Source organism: Anoplophora glabripennis, unplaced genomic scaffold (assembly GCF_000390285.2).
Source record: "Anoplophora glabripennis isolate ALB-LARVAE unplaced genomic scaffold, Agla_2.0 scaffold519, whole genome shotgun sequence".
NCBI lineage: Eukaryota > Metazoa > Arthropoda > Insecta > Coleoptera > Cerambycidae > Anoplophora > Anoplophora glabripennis.
Genome location: NW_019416627.1, coordinates 131,879 through 146,281, shown reverse-complemented (window position 1 = coordinate 146,281; position 14,403 = coordinate 131,879). Strand labels below are relative to the sequence as shown.

The 14,403-nt window shown below is 32.0% G+C and overlaps 2 protein-coding genes across 3 annotated transcripts; one reads left to right on the top strand and one right to left on the bottom strand.

The window, feature by feature from the left end:
* Window positions 1-1,030: 1,030 nt before the first annotated feature.
* Window positions 1,031-1,616, top strand: LOC108911322 (DNL-type zinc finger protein-like). The gene has a single exon (XM_018716230.1). It carries the CDS (start codon window positions 1,144-1,146, stop codon window positions 1,555-1,557), a length of 414 nt encoding a protein of 137 aa, XP_018571746.1. The 5' UTR covers window positions 1,031-1,143; the 3' UTR covers window positions 1,558-1,616.
* A 48-nt stretch (window positions 1,617-1,664) lies between these two features.
* On the bottom strand, window positions 1,665-8,875 carry LOC108911321 (docking protein 2). Of its 2 annotated transcripts, XM_018716229.1 has the most exons (4): window positions 8,624-8,875; window positions 7,991-8,565; window positions 6,266-7,049; window positions 1,665-3,059 (listed from the first exon to the last, which is right to left on the bottom strand). In XM_018716229.1, the coding sequence occupies exons 1-4, from the start codon at window positions 8,687-8,689 to the stop codon at window positions 3,024-3,026; spliced, it is 1,461 nt and encodes a 486-aa protein (XP_018571745.1). In that variant the 5' UTR covers window positions 8,690-8,875; the 3' UTR covers window positions 1,665-3,023. The 2 variants fall into 2 exon arrangements, with proteins under 2 accessions (XP_018571745.1, XP_018571744.1); XM_018716228.2 differs by lacking the exon at window positions 1,665-3,059 and having other exon boundaries at window positions 4,398-7,049.
* Between the last annotated feature and the right edge of the window lie 5,528 nt (window positions 8,876-14,403).

The following is a 14,403-nucleotide window of genomic DNA, read 5'->3' as shown; positions in this document are numbered from 1 at the left end:
CTTTAAAATGTAATGAAGATAGTTACAGCACGGAGTATTAGTAATACAGAACGGAACGGCAATAGTAGCGTTCCTTTCTATAAAATGTGTGATCAACTAGCACCTAAAGCGGTACTACATAGTTCAATCAAAGTGATCTCTTCGGGCGAGGCGCCTAGTATAATTACGATCGAACTTCACAGTTAAGTTCGTTTGATCGTACAATTACTCAAGCGTACTATCTTGATTTAGAACACTTTAGGAGTGCATTAGTGAAATATTAAATACTCTAACTTATTGGAACACACGAGGTCAATCTGAAGTGTTCCAGAGTATATTTTTTGTCAGTTGGAAATCAGCTGTCTGTGATATGTGATATGATATGTCATGAGTTTTTGATGGACATTTGACACGAGTGAATAGGTGAAAAATGGATTTAAAGAAAATTGATGAAGGTTTGTAGCAGGGAGTATAGTCTCCTTGTTTTGTAGTTTGGTTACGGGATTATGTCTTTAAATTCAATCTACATCGTAGTGATGAGCAAAATCGAGCATTTTTAATTGTAAGAATCGGGTACTTGGTTCTCGAATACTTTTAAGAATCGAACGATAATAACAGTAATGAAAATCGAGAACCAAAAGCTGGATTGAACGTTGCATGAAGAACATTATTATCGTGGTGCGGGTATATATTATTCACATCTTTATTATAAAAAATTTTGTGTGTAATTATTTAAATTTGCTGCTTTGTAAATACATATTTTCTAAAAAAAATTATTTCAATATATTCTCGTTTCCAATAAATATTTTTAAGATCATAAACAATATGTGTGTATGTAAATTCGTTCCAATATTTATCGCACTCGAGAACTCAGCTAGGTAACCTGACAACTATCGAGAATAGTTAAAAGTATTGGAGTACTTTTAGCAAGTCGATTCTCGATTTCTCATTCGAGTACTCCCATCACTGCAATCACTCTCTTCTATAACTGTTGACTATGACTACAATCTACAGGATTATGGATTGTTGTAGTCTATGGTTATGACCTTTTCTCTGTTTTGTGGTTATGATTGTTCATGTAAAATTGGGTTATATTACTTTGTATTTACTTAAATATGCATTTTAGATTTAAAATGATTTAGATCTATATTATTGTCCAGTGAAATGGCTTTACGATTATTCGCATCTAAATTTATACCACGGTTAATAAGAACATCCACAGTTAATAAATTTGTGCCCAATAGACTTTCATTTCCCAAAGTCCAGAGTGCAACAGTTAATCCACTTATTAAACAGCATAGTACACAGCAGTCTCAGCCTTTAGGAAAATTAGAAGGAAAATTGTTTCTGCAGTATACTTGTAAAGTTTGCACTACACGAAATGAACATCACATTTCTAAAATTGCTTATGAAAAAGGAGTCGTTATTGTCACATGTACGGGTTGCAAGAACAACCATTTGATAGCAGACAATCTCAGATGGTTTACTGATTTGAATGGAAAAAGGAATATAGAAGACATTTTAGCAGAAAAAGGTGAAAAAGTGCGAACAATTGGAGTTGGAGAATTTATAAAATGATAGCGGAAACAAAAATTACATGTAGAAATTTTGATAATAAACTAACATTAAGAACTTAATATGTTTAATTTCTATACAAAATAACAATATTTTAAGTAACATGGCAGTTAAGTTATTAAATAATGGAAGCGGTTTCTATAATAAATTTTAAGGGAAAGTAAGTTTTTTAAATGTTTAGAATTTAGTTATGTCACTTTAATTATACGTTATTGTAAAAAAACCATGATGGCACAATAAAATAATCTTTGGCTTTTATACAATAAAATTGGAATACATTTTCGATATTAAAACAATTTACATTGTACAAGTGAAGACAAAAAACAATTTTTCATATTCATTAAATTTATAACTTATATGAAAGACTTTGATGAGCACTCTTAAATATTTTTTTTTAATAAAATTAGCCTTACAACATACCTATAATGTTAATAACGGCATTTTAATATATCTGGTGTTGAAGTTCCTTTGATGAAACACACAGTTCATAAAGTTGTGTTAAAATTGTTACATAAATTCATGAACCTTCTTCCTTCTTGCGAAACACAATAACGAGAAGATTTTAATTAATTTTTTTCATTAGTGCACATCGGAACATCCATTGAACGTTGTTCAGTGGAACGAGCTTATATAATTACTGCGTGTACGAGCAACATAAAAAAAAAGAAATTTAGCACATAATTATCATATTCATATTTTAAGCGAGTTCTCATTTCAAAAAAGAGAATGTAATGGTAACATCACTGGTACATTATAAAGTCAAATTTATACTTGTTATTGACTGAAATAATTGACTGGTACAGTGATAATTTCTACGTTAATATTTGACATGTATTTCTATGCTATCCTTACATCTATATATGTATATATTAAAGTACTTTATATAAGGCACATTTCTTGGCGACTAAACGTTTACATCAAATTCATGGTGATGGTTGCAAATATCACAGAGCCATATTAACTATGAGAAGTAGAATCAACGAAATTAACGTTTGATTGAAATTTTCGAAAATTAAGTGGAATGCAAGGAATTTTAACAGAACAAATGAAATTTTGTTTTAGTCTGATTCACTAAAATCTTTAGAAATTCTTAACAGATTTAAAAATTTACTACTATATATTGAATTATTGGAATGCAAATGAGCTGAAGATGTATTTAATTAATTTAAACTGACTGCTTAAAGCAATAAAATTTAATATCTATATATTTTTTTATGTATGCAGACAGTGTAATGATTTTAAAAAATAAAAAATAGTATTGAATTTTGATCTGGGGATCTATGGAGAATACTGGAGTTCTGGACATCAAACTTATAATCTAAAAAAATACGATCCACTGATCTAACATTTTTTTTCTTAATAATATAGGACAGGTTTCTATCACAAACAGCCACAGATTTAAATTAAAATTGCAGTCTTGATATTTCTTTACCGAATGTAAAAGAATTTTGAATAGTATAATACCCATTTTATATTTCAATGCCAGGATAAAATTCTGCTGAATCCTGCAAAAATAAATGTTGGATTAATGGCAAAACTTTTCATGTAACATCACAAAAACGTCACAAACACTGATGCAGAACGTACAAATGTTTCATTTTCCTGAAAAATTTGAATGCAAAATCGTTATTTGTCGTGACAATAATTTTTTTTTTCAATTCTATTCGATATAATTGCTAGACCTTTGTATTACACTTACATTTAACGTTTAATTTAGGAAATATGTATTAAAAAAAAATAATATATAGGGCATTGCAATAATTTACCAACAAAAGTGTAGAGTAAATTTCGGATCAAAAGAAAAAAGTTGGCATGAACATAAGTCTGCAAACTCATTGTCTTTGATGTCTTCTAGTCTATTTAACTGCTCCTTCACTGATTTTGTGAAATTTTTTTTAGTTTCAATGGTACCTCTAATCTCAATAATCACAAGTTACTGTTTAATTTAAATAGTTATTGTGGAATGTACAGTTACGCTTATTTAAATATCATTATTAATATACAGGGTGTCCCAGTGGGAACTGCGTCGGTCGATATCTAGGAAAATACTGCTCCGAAAAATTTGAAAATTTGGCAACTGGGCAATGTTTCTGGGGCGAATACAACTAAAATATTTAGAACTCTCCAGCACTTCTGGTTAACCAGAAGTCGACACCAACTTCATTATTTTAAATGGAACACCCTTTATATTATAGCATTTTCCGATTCTATGTGAAATTTGAGAGTCACTTTATTAAATATTCCCTATATCTAGGAGTCATAGAATTCGAGATATTAAAATTTAAAGAAAAAATTTGAGATGAGGTCCACGGGGATGCTAGTACCTACTAACTCTTTTCAGGTGCGTGATATCAAGTGGATTTTTAGTTCGTGCAAAGGGCATAAGTGACACTAAATTATGGTATACCAACAAATTAAAACATTTAAAACTAGGTGTTTCATTTTTTCATTGAAATATATGAAAAACTTGTTCCCGTATTTATTTAGCCATAGCCATATACAGGTCTGGTCGAACTAAACGTGGAGGTGGTAGAAATGTACACGCCTAGTTGAAGGGCCGCCGGTTAATAAATCTCAGTTGTTGACAACTGAGGTCGACAAATTGCCCAGCAGTGCAGTGCAGCAGTGGGGAAATTGGTGTGATTCAGGTAATTTTAGTTTATTATAGGCACCTTCTATTTATCATTGATATTACAATTGCGAAAGGGAGAAATAATATTACAACATGGCATTTTGGAGGCCTTTTGAAATGGAACAAAAGGAAATTTACCATCAATATAATAAAATTGTTTGAGGACATAAATAATTAAAATACGTTGTTTGCCAAATGATGCCTATGAAAGTCATTCAATTTTATTGTCAGGCGTTTTTTTACATGTTCAACTGACTTCGGAAAGACTATACCATAAGTGACTATTCTAATTTTGCCCTGAAATAGCAATTTGATGCAGTGGCGTGATTACAATAGATACAATTATAACAGTTAATACAATTTTTTTTTTTAATTAACCAAATTCGATACCCGAGACATTGGTGAAAAATTTCAAGGCACGTCCTTGTTGCGGTAAATTGTTACAGTAATTCCGATAACAGATAGTTTTCCCAACTCTCCCGGAATGCCCGGGACTCTCCGGGAATAATGTTCAACCTCCCGAACTCCCGGGATGCGATAATTTCTCCGGATTTTCTGAAGTAATATTAATCGTCATTAACAAAATAGATAAATTGCGTAGTAGGTAACGACTTCCACATCTCCCCTGGGCGCACGTCATTCCTTAGTTTGTTTTGTTTGTGTTTCTATACCCAAGTACTAAATATTTGATTTAACTTTCTATCCAAACAGTAAAATGAACACAAATACTAACGAGATTAAAGTCAATGGGCAAAAAATTGTTTTCTCGAAAGAAAAATCATTGTCTGTAATAAAAAAATTCATAGACTGAATATTGTATGTATTTTTGAATTGTACAGGGGCGAAAAGCGTACTTTAGAATCAAGTGTCATCCTTTTTATACAAAAACCAAAGACTACCAGATCATTTTTGGAGAAACCATATTAGCGATTTTTTAGAAGCGAATTGGTGGAGGTAACAAGCATTTAATTAATAATTCTTCTCTTCTGAAACATCAATAATTTTGTTGAATATTGTTATGAATAAAAATAGTTATTGTCTTTTGTTTTTGACGTTTTATTGCATGGCTTGCTTCGCCAGACAAAAAAAATTCATAACTATGATTTTCAAATTTGTCAGAATTATTAATATGCAATATTTTTTTATGAAATTTGGTATAGGCCCATTTTAAGGGGCGCTTAATCCAGTGGTGTGCTCAGATTTTTTTTTAAAAAAATCGCTAATACGGGTTCTTTAATTTTTACCGTTAAAAAATTATCTGGTAGGCCTTGGTTTTTGTATAAAGAGGATGACACTTGGTTCTAAAGTACACTTTTCTCCCCTCTACAATTCAAAATTAAGTTGGTCAAAATCACCCTGTAAATAAAAATTTTATGAGGGTATCCAGGTTTCAAATGGGTTGCACTGTATAAAATAATGAGAATAACTACAAAAATTATATTGTTTTTCACCAAGTCTTAAATGTGAAGCGTTTGAAGACCAATTTCTTTTTTATTATTTCTAGTAAGAGAATTTCCTCTACAATTCTGTATGTAGAAAATTGCAACACTCTGTATTACATAATTGTCACCAGTTAGTTCCTTTAAATTCGATTTAATATTAATATTGACATTAATTTATTTTTTGAAAATATTTCCAATACATACGGATGAAAATCATAAATATTATTTGCTTATTCATTAATTTCGCAATAATAATATACTTGTATCTACATACTACTGATATCAAAAATAGAAAAATCTCAATACTACAAAAGGAGATCCTGCATATCATATCAAATAAAACTGATAAAAAGCCATTTGAAAAAATTGATAACAGATGATAACACTCACAAAAACTGTTATACTGATTTTGATGTGATAGTTTTTTTTTCAGCTCGGATCAGACTAAGGTATATTAAATTGATCTTTGAATAGGTGAGACGTTGAAAATTTTCATAAACGGAGAGGTAATAATGGTGCAATAATTGCACTTTGTAAATAAAAATCATATACAAAAAAATACAAATTGTTTTGACTAGACTCGTTTTGGTTTACTAATTACTGCATAAGGCTCCTCGTTGTGAAACTGGTGACTTACTTTATCTTTTTCTTTCTTCTTTTTGTCATCGCTCACAACCTCCTTCAGACCTTCCTTACCCGGCTCTTTTCGAACTAAAGCGTATCCTAAATGAGAGTCGTCAGCGGGCCTCACAGGTTCCATGTCCAAGCACTGAACCTCATCGTATTCATTAAACGAAGGTTGGTACGGAGTGGCAGCCACAGGTATAGGTAACACTTGTTTGTACCCAGATTTGGTACTAAGTTTGCTGGTGGATCCGAAGAAATTTAATTTATCGTAATATGAGTCATCTAAATCGGTTGTGGAACCCGTAATGATCTTAGGCGCCACCGGTTGTACGGGAGGTTTTATATTTTCCACTTCTTTTTTAAATTGTCCCCACGACATGTAGTCTTCTTGTTCGTCGTCTTCATTTACTTGCTCTGTATGGTTAGGTTCATCGACGCCGAGTGTACGCCACGCATCACTTCTATATTCTATATCATCATACTTGCCCACAGTCTCATAAACGTAGTTGTTTGATGGGGTGGGACTACTGAAAGGTTTTTTTGGGATCACACCTTTCCTGGGAGGCTTCGCTGGTTTCGTCTTTTTTAAGGCTTGGTCTAAGTCGGGTAAGCTAAGTTGAGATTTGAAATTTGGATCTTGTATAAGCTGAGATGTCGGTGATGGTGGTAATGGAGTTCGCGATCTAGCTTCCATACTTAGGGCCGCTTGAAGTTGTAAATCGCCGCAGTCTAACACGGGAGATGTTTCCCCGGATAGTAATTTTTTCATAGATTTCATTTTAGTCGCTAGGCATCTAAAATAAATTTTGTTTTTAGAAACATATTCCTACACTTTTCCCGAGACTTTTCCCTTACATATAATATTTTAATATTTATCTGATATGATTAAAATTGAATAAGGCGTCTGGGTAGAAATTTTCATATGATTTTTCCTACATTGAAAATAATATTTTAATACTATGACACTTCAAACTAAAGAGATATTTCTGGGACTTTAATTTTGCAATTTCTCTCAAAGTTTATAAAATTACTACTAAAGTATTAGACAAACTGCATTTAAAGATCTTTTATAACAATGAAACTATATATACTTCCACTAGAAATTATAAACTGGAAGTCTATTCCATAATATGCACTAATTATGGTTCAGCCTCTAAATTATATAATCCTTTATCCAAAACATGAACTTGCTGTGTACTTAGATTATCGTAACGTGGTTATAAGTATCGTTATTCAAATCAATAACTTGTAATTTGGTATGAAAAATATATGTTTTGCAACTGAATACTATTCTGTAATGAAAGTTTCATTACCAAATGATTTAATTTTATGGTAATTTGTAAAACAGCAAATAATAGCAAACACCCCATTTTCAATAAGCAGAAATAAGATTGAACGAGAATAAATAAGTATAAAAGCAAAGGACTTGCTTCATACTTTTCATTATTTACCAAAGCAGTATTTAAAAATGTAGTTATTAAAGTTCAGCATGCCGCTTGAGTAGGTACTGTGAAATTTTAGAGAATTCAGAAAAATTTTCCTTTTGCATTTCTGAAGAAAATATTTGTGCACAATGAGTTTTTTGTGTGCAAACATGGGCAAATATTCTCAAGTGCAAATTATCTTGTCTTTATAACACTAGTGTTGACTCTCACAGATTAGGACGAATTTTAGTACGTACTAACTTTTTATAAGACTAAAGAGCATACGATGTTAAAAAATATATTTAACATACCTAAATATTTCCTGTTGATTAGGATGCTCGAGAAAAAATGTACCTTCACCAGACTCACACTTCCTACCGGCTTCGAAAGTAAACTTTCCAGTCTTATAACCATAACGCCTAATGTAACAGTAAGGCCAAGTAAATAACAATTTATCGTCTTTAATGTTCCTTAATTGCAAGGAGGTTGAGGTTAACACTAAAGTATAATGTTTATTTTCTAGCCCACATCTTTGAGATGCTGGCGAATGATGTAGTTTCACATTAAATACACCTTCCCCAGAAGAGCAGTACAGATCGTTGTCTTCCTCGATACTCGTAAGTCTGGAACCCTCTTCAGGGAAGGCAACAGATTGGATGGCACTCAACCACTCGTTTAGGGATTGCTCTGTTAAAGTAGCGAATTCGTGGATTGCTGTTTTCGTTGTGATGCAGAAAATTGTAGCACTTTTTGCATGGACTTTAATACAGTTTTCAAGGGTAAGAATCTTGGATTCTTTCGAATCCGCAGCATCATATATTTCTAACCTTTCTATTCCGAATTTGCTTGCCTTGAACAGCAAGCAGTGTTTCTGTTGCCATGATTTCTAAAACAAGTCACGATATTTAGAGATATAATACTTTGTTACAATAATAAGCAAGTACCTTTAATAATTTTCCAACTGGTGGTAACAATAAAAACCCTTTGTAAATTGCTTCTTCCTGTTCCATTTTAAGGGGGCGTGCCACTTTTTGTGCTACATGAAAAATTATTTCTATTTCGAATTATCAAAAAATACCACATCCACATAATACTTATCAGCAGAAGTTAACACTTTTTTTATCACATATCAACATTTCCTCGTGCAGACATTGTTGCCACATTTAAAGCATTCTTTTCATGATTAACCTCAATTTCTCAACGTACTTAAATTGGTTTTCGATAAAACTTACTTAAAAATTGTATAAAGAAATGTTTATTATTTTGTTTCCGACATGTTGAAAATAAATTAGAGAATTTTGTCTGGAAGGAAGAATAATTCCTATAAAATTATCAAATTTGTTATGACATTCTAAAACTTGGCAACATGGTTTATTTTTATTTACAGGGTTAGGGCGCTCCTTCGGAAATACCAAGACGTAAAATTTGAATATTTTTACAAAAATGTGTAACATCTTTTCCATTTTCAATAAGAAACTTTTAATATGCAATGCAAATACCTTTTAACTAAAAGTAGGTACATATGCATATGGTTCAAGTCAATCACACTAAAAAATTTGACACCATAAATTAATTGAAAGATGATGTTAATTAAAGTTATTGTTTGGTGTTAATTTATTTTTGTTTAACCAAACGAATTGTGAAATATTTTATTTCGGTAACGATACTTAATTGACTGATAGCAGAAAAATGTTGAGGCTAAATAATTAAATCAATTATTAATTAGGTACATACTTCCGGTTTAACGGAAATAATTTTGATTTTCCAAAATTAAACATTTTTCGTCCTTTTTGCTTATGTTCCTTTTGTTGAGCATGAAATTCAAACAGGCTCAAAGACGCGAGCGTCTATTGGCTATCCTGTTAAAAATTAATTTGTGTTAAAATATGTAATGTACCTATATGCAGGGATGTATCCAGGGGGTAGCCAATACGGCCCATCAAAAAAAATAATAATAATAATAATTGCCCGACATCGTACAGTAGGTACCTATGTTTCTAATATAAATAAGAAAAAGTTGAATCTTGATGAGACTTTGCCCTTCTCTGAAAATTTTCTTAATTTTTGGTCATAGCGAGCTACGATCTTAGGCTGTCTTAATAAGAAACTTATGGAAGGTTAGACTATAAAATCAGTAGGTAATTAAATATTATCCTCTATTTATAAGAATGGTTTTATTTTCACTTTTTTCGCTTTTTGCTTCAACGAAAATATGTTAATTGAACGTATTTATCGTAAAGAACATTTAAATGATGAAATCAAATTATTTTGACTTTGATTACTTACACCATAGTAAATAATTTCTAACGTGGTTAATAAAATGATATCGTTATCTATGACGTTACCGTCGTTACCGATAAAAATGTTGAATATTTTTACATGTTTAGGTGTCTATTAAGGGTATCAATTTAGAAGTACTCTAACAAATACCGGAATGAGGAAGTATACATTCAATAAACAAAGAAGATATCAAACATTTACGCAATAACATCAAGGTATATATTATAATGAACAACACAATAATTTGTTATGCCGTGCTCACCCCAGAAACAAAGATCTAATATTATCATGTCCATGTTTTTAATTTACCTACTATGTTAACAGATGTAGAAATGAGGTATCTATTAGAAATACGACAGAAAGGCATTTCCATTCCTAGAGTTCGCCAGTCATGTTTATTTGTAACGTTACAACAAGCGTGTAGCCCACACCATATTCACACCACGATTATAATGATCATATCTCTATCCATGACCCCTAGCGATTTTTTTAGAAGTGATTTTCATAAAAATCACATTAAGGATGTTTTAATTAAAAATCTAACTATGTACATAGTCCAAATCAACACCATTGTTACTCAAAACTCAAAACTTTTTAAACCCCTGTATCTGCATATTGATAATGAAGAATATTTTTTTCTAGATTTATAATACAGTTTTAAATATTACTCTAGTTAGCGTTCGTAGTTAGCTATTTCTTCGTCTATAGGTATTTTCAAAGCTTCCTAGATTTTTAATGAGGGCGCACACATGGCAGACAGTCGGTAATTTTTTTAAATAATAAGATCATAGGTATGTGTGATGTTACTGATGTTAAATACTATTAGGTTAATACATATGATTTAACAATACGCTTTCCTTGGTTTTATTTTCGTACAAATAATTGTGGTTTATTCTAGAATTAAGTTCTTAGATTACAGCTTTCATATTTTCATGTCTTATTTAATATAGAATACAAAATCGTATTCTATGGTTTAAGATTAATGGATTTAGAAAAGTCTCTAGTAAAAAGTTACCGAGTAAAGCTCTTAAAAGTAGTCGAATGTAAGGTAGAATTATCCACTGAAAAAAAAAATAAAAGAAATCATAAACTAATTGATGGATAAAATAAATAATACATTTAAAAATTTTCAATATTCTCAACTTTGGAAAACTCGACATAAATAACGACTATTTCAAAACTGTACACTAGAAATACCCGTTTACTTTTTACTATGGCAAACCGTCACTCCGTCAGTTTAAAATTTTTTAGGGCCGCTAGTTTGAAAAATTCCCGGGCCGTTTGTTTCTTCCAGTCCGGCGCTGCTTATATGTATAGAGGGTGTTCGGGAAATGTGGGTAATTTCTCGAATTTGGGTAGGACTCGAAAAAATAATGTCACAAGTTCAAATAAAATTATTTATTTCAGTTATTTATAGTTCTTGAAGTTGAAAATCGATTTTTTGTTATAACTTTTTTTATTACATCAACAGTCGCCCTTATCTCGAAAACAGTTCATTATAACCATAATAAACAAGTAGGTACCCGTTTTTCTATTTCAAAAAAGTGCGAAAATCTTAAAAACGGCTATAAAAATTAAAAAAATTAGCCTCTACATTTTTCTAGGGGTTACGCTTCTTTGAAAATGAAAAAATGACATGACAATGATTTTGCAAATATACCTATACGCTTCCGTTTTGGAGAATCCAATATCGGCGTCCCCTAATCTCGTGTTTTATTTCTCAAATTTCTATCAAAATTTTTTCATCATGAAAGTTTTCTTTGTGGACCTAGAAATCATCTCCTAAAAAGTGGTATGGTATTATTATTATAATACCCATTACCACTTTAATTTTCATCAACCGGCACTGATGGAAACAGAAAAAAAGTACTTTTTTATTTGCTGTACAATTTAATGAAAAAGAAAAACAAATTAATAAGCCCTTGGCGTGGCAAGACACATTACCAAAATCGACAATTACAAAATGTCAATCAAATACCCTAATCCAGCGCAAGGCAACAGCTAGAAAACTCATCGTACCCTACTAAGGGTGGCAATCAATGGGCATACGTTTTTACTAGCTTAGTTTAGCGGTGGAAGTCACGAAGAACCGACGCCAATCCAATGTTCGATCCGGGGTAAACGCAAAATGCCGCACTTCTGGGACTTCGGCAAGGACACGCCGAAGCACAGGAACTTGCAGGACGGACTCTTCCAGATCGCCTCGCAGACCTGCAGTTTGCTGGTGCAAGTGAACAACACGAACAACATCAGCTATGGGAACAACTCCTCCAACATCCACCTCAATAATCTGTCGGCGGGCACTCGGAATAGGTCCCCAGGTCCTGCAGCTAGTGATACGGCAGGGGACAGGGAGCAACTTCTGGTTCTCATACCGCCTGAGAAGAGCTGCAAGTACAAACCTGGACTTCTTGGGAAGCCTCGCTTGTCGGTAAGTTAAGTTAAGTAGGTACTACAATTTTATTATTATAAAGTGCCGCACGAGAATGGTTACAGAATAAAAGAACGTCTTTTAGTTAAAATGTAATTATATTTTCTTCTACAGGGTGGTCACGTTAAAGATTAAGATCTTCTAAATTTGAGAGATAGAGCTTTTTAAATAGATAACTCTCTTAATATACATAATAATGCAAGTGCATTGGGTCTATCTTGGTTTATACTTGCACTTAAATAGCTTTTTACACTTTTTAGTGCAGAAAATGATCTTTCTCCAGAATCCTTCTTTAGTAATTGCTTCAAGTAACACTGTAAATAGTGTAAATGAATGCACTCATTATTTATTGCTTCTTCTACAAAAACATATTAGTTTCCACAGTCATAAAAATGGGGGGAAGATTGTTTACAGGCTGATTAATTGTATAATTTTTACGTAAATTCACGTTTTTTGCTTATAACTTTTTTCCATTCATTTCTACGAGAAAATAGTTAGGTACTTTTTTTTTGTCTTCAACAGACCTACAAAACTAGCCCTCGAGCGTCAAAAAATATTGATTAGATCAAAAGTTATAAACAGAAGAAGTTTATTTATGACTTTTGAATTAAACATTTATAAACTGCGTTATTATTACCAGAAGGCTTTGGCATCGCATCTTCTCATTCCTTATCACTGTCTAATAACTCACACGAAATCTGAAATCGGTAATTTGAATAGTTTACAAGTTATGGCCTTATAAACAAATTAACTAATTATTAGTAGATATATGTTATTAGTCTGGCCGATCCCGAGCATCTTCCACAATCGCACTGACTTTTTTCATTTTTTTCAACGGAGTTACAGACTGTCAAAGTTGACGACCTATTGTTAAACAAATTAGGTTGGTAGCGGCAAAAAAAAATTGTCATAACCGGTGGCAACCCGAGTACTTTTCCAGATAAAAATATTTTATTTATAGAAGTATGTTAAGTGCATAAGAAATATTATCAAGTCATGGGTCGCTTGATTTCTCGGCGAGCCTTGGCGCGGTGGAAGGGTGGGGGAAGCGAACAACAACGAGTCCGAAGAAAATGTCGATAATATTCATAGTCCTGCCGTTAAAAAAGCGAAATTCGCTTGAAAATAATATATTTGACATTGCGATTGTGTAAAATGCTCGGGATCGTCCAGACTAATAATTAGTTAATTTGTTTATAGGGCCATAACTTGTAAACTATTCAACTTACCGATTCCAGATTTCGTGTGAGTTATTAGGCAGTAATAAGCAATGAGAGGATGCGTTGTCAAAACGTTCTGGTAATAATAACGCAGTTTATAAATGTTTAATTCAAAAGTCATAAATAAACTTCTTCTGTTTATAACTTTTGATCTAATCAGTATTTTTTGACGCTCGAGGGCTAGTTTTGTAGGNGATGAGAAAGTTTGTTTGGTTTTAAGAAAATTGAAATCTAACGCTACAGGTGCGGACGGAATGAACTTAAAAACCTTAGACTTATTTTTTCCACATTTAATTGAGTATTTCACATTTATTATAAATAAATGTCTCACTTCAGGAGAATTTCCCGATATTTGGAAACACGCTTATATATGTCCTGTTCCTAAAATCACAAATCCCACAAGCCTGTCTCATTTTAGACCCATCAGTTTATTACCTACTCTTTCTAAGGTTTTAGAGAAAATAGTATGTGAGCAACTTAATTCTTATTTTACTGCAAATCATATTATACCATTGCATCAATCGGGATTTAAGGCTAATCATAGCACAACTACAGCCCTTTTAGATGTCACAGACAATATACTTCGATCAAATGACAAATATCTTAGTACTTGCTTGATTCTTTTAGATTTAAGCAAGGCCTTTGATACGTTGGATCATAACATTTTGCTTAAAAAACTTAAATATTTCGGTCTTGGAGATATTCCTCAATTATTTTTTAAAAATTATTTATGCAACAGGCGTCAAAAGGTGTTGTGTTGTGGTAAATCTTCAGATTTCAGGGTCACAAATAA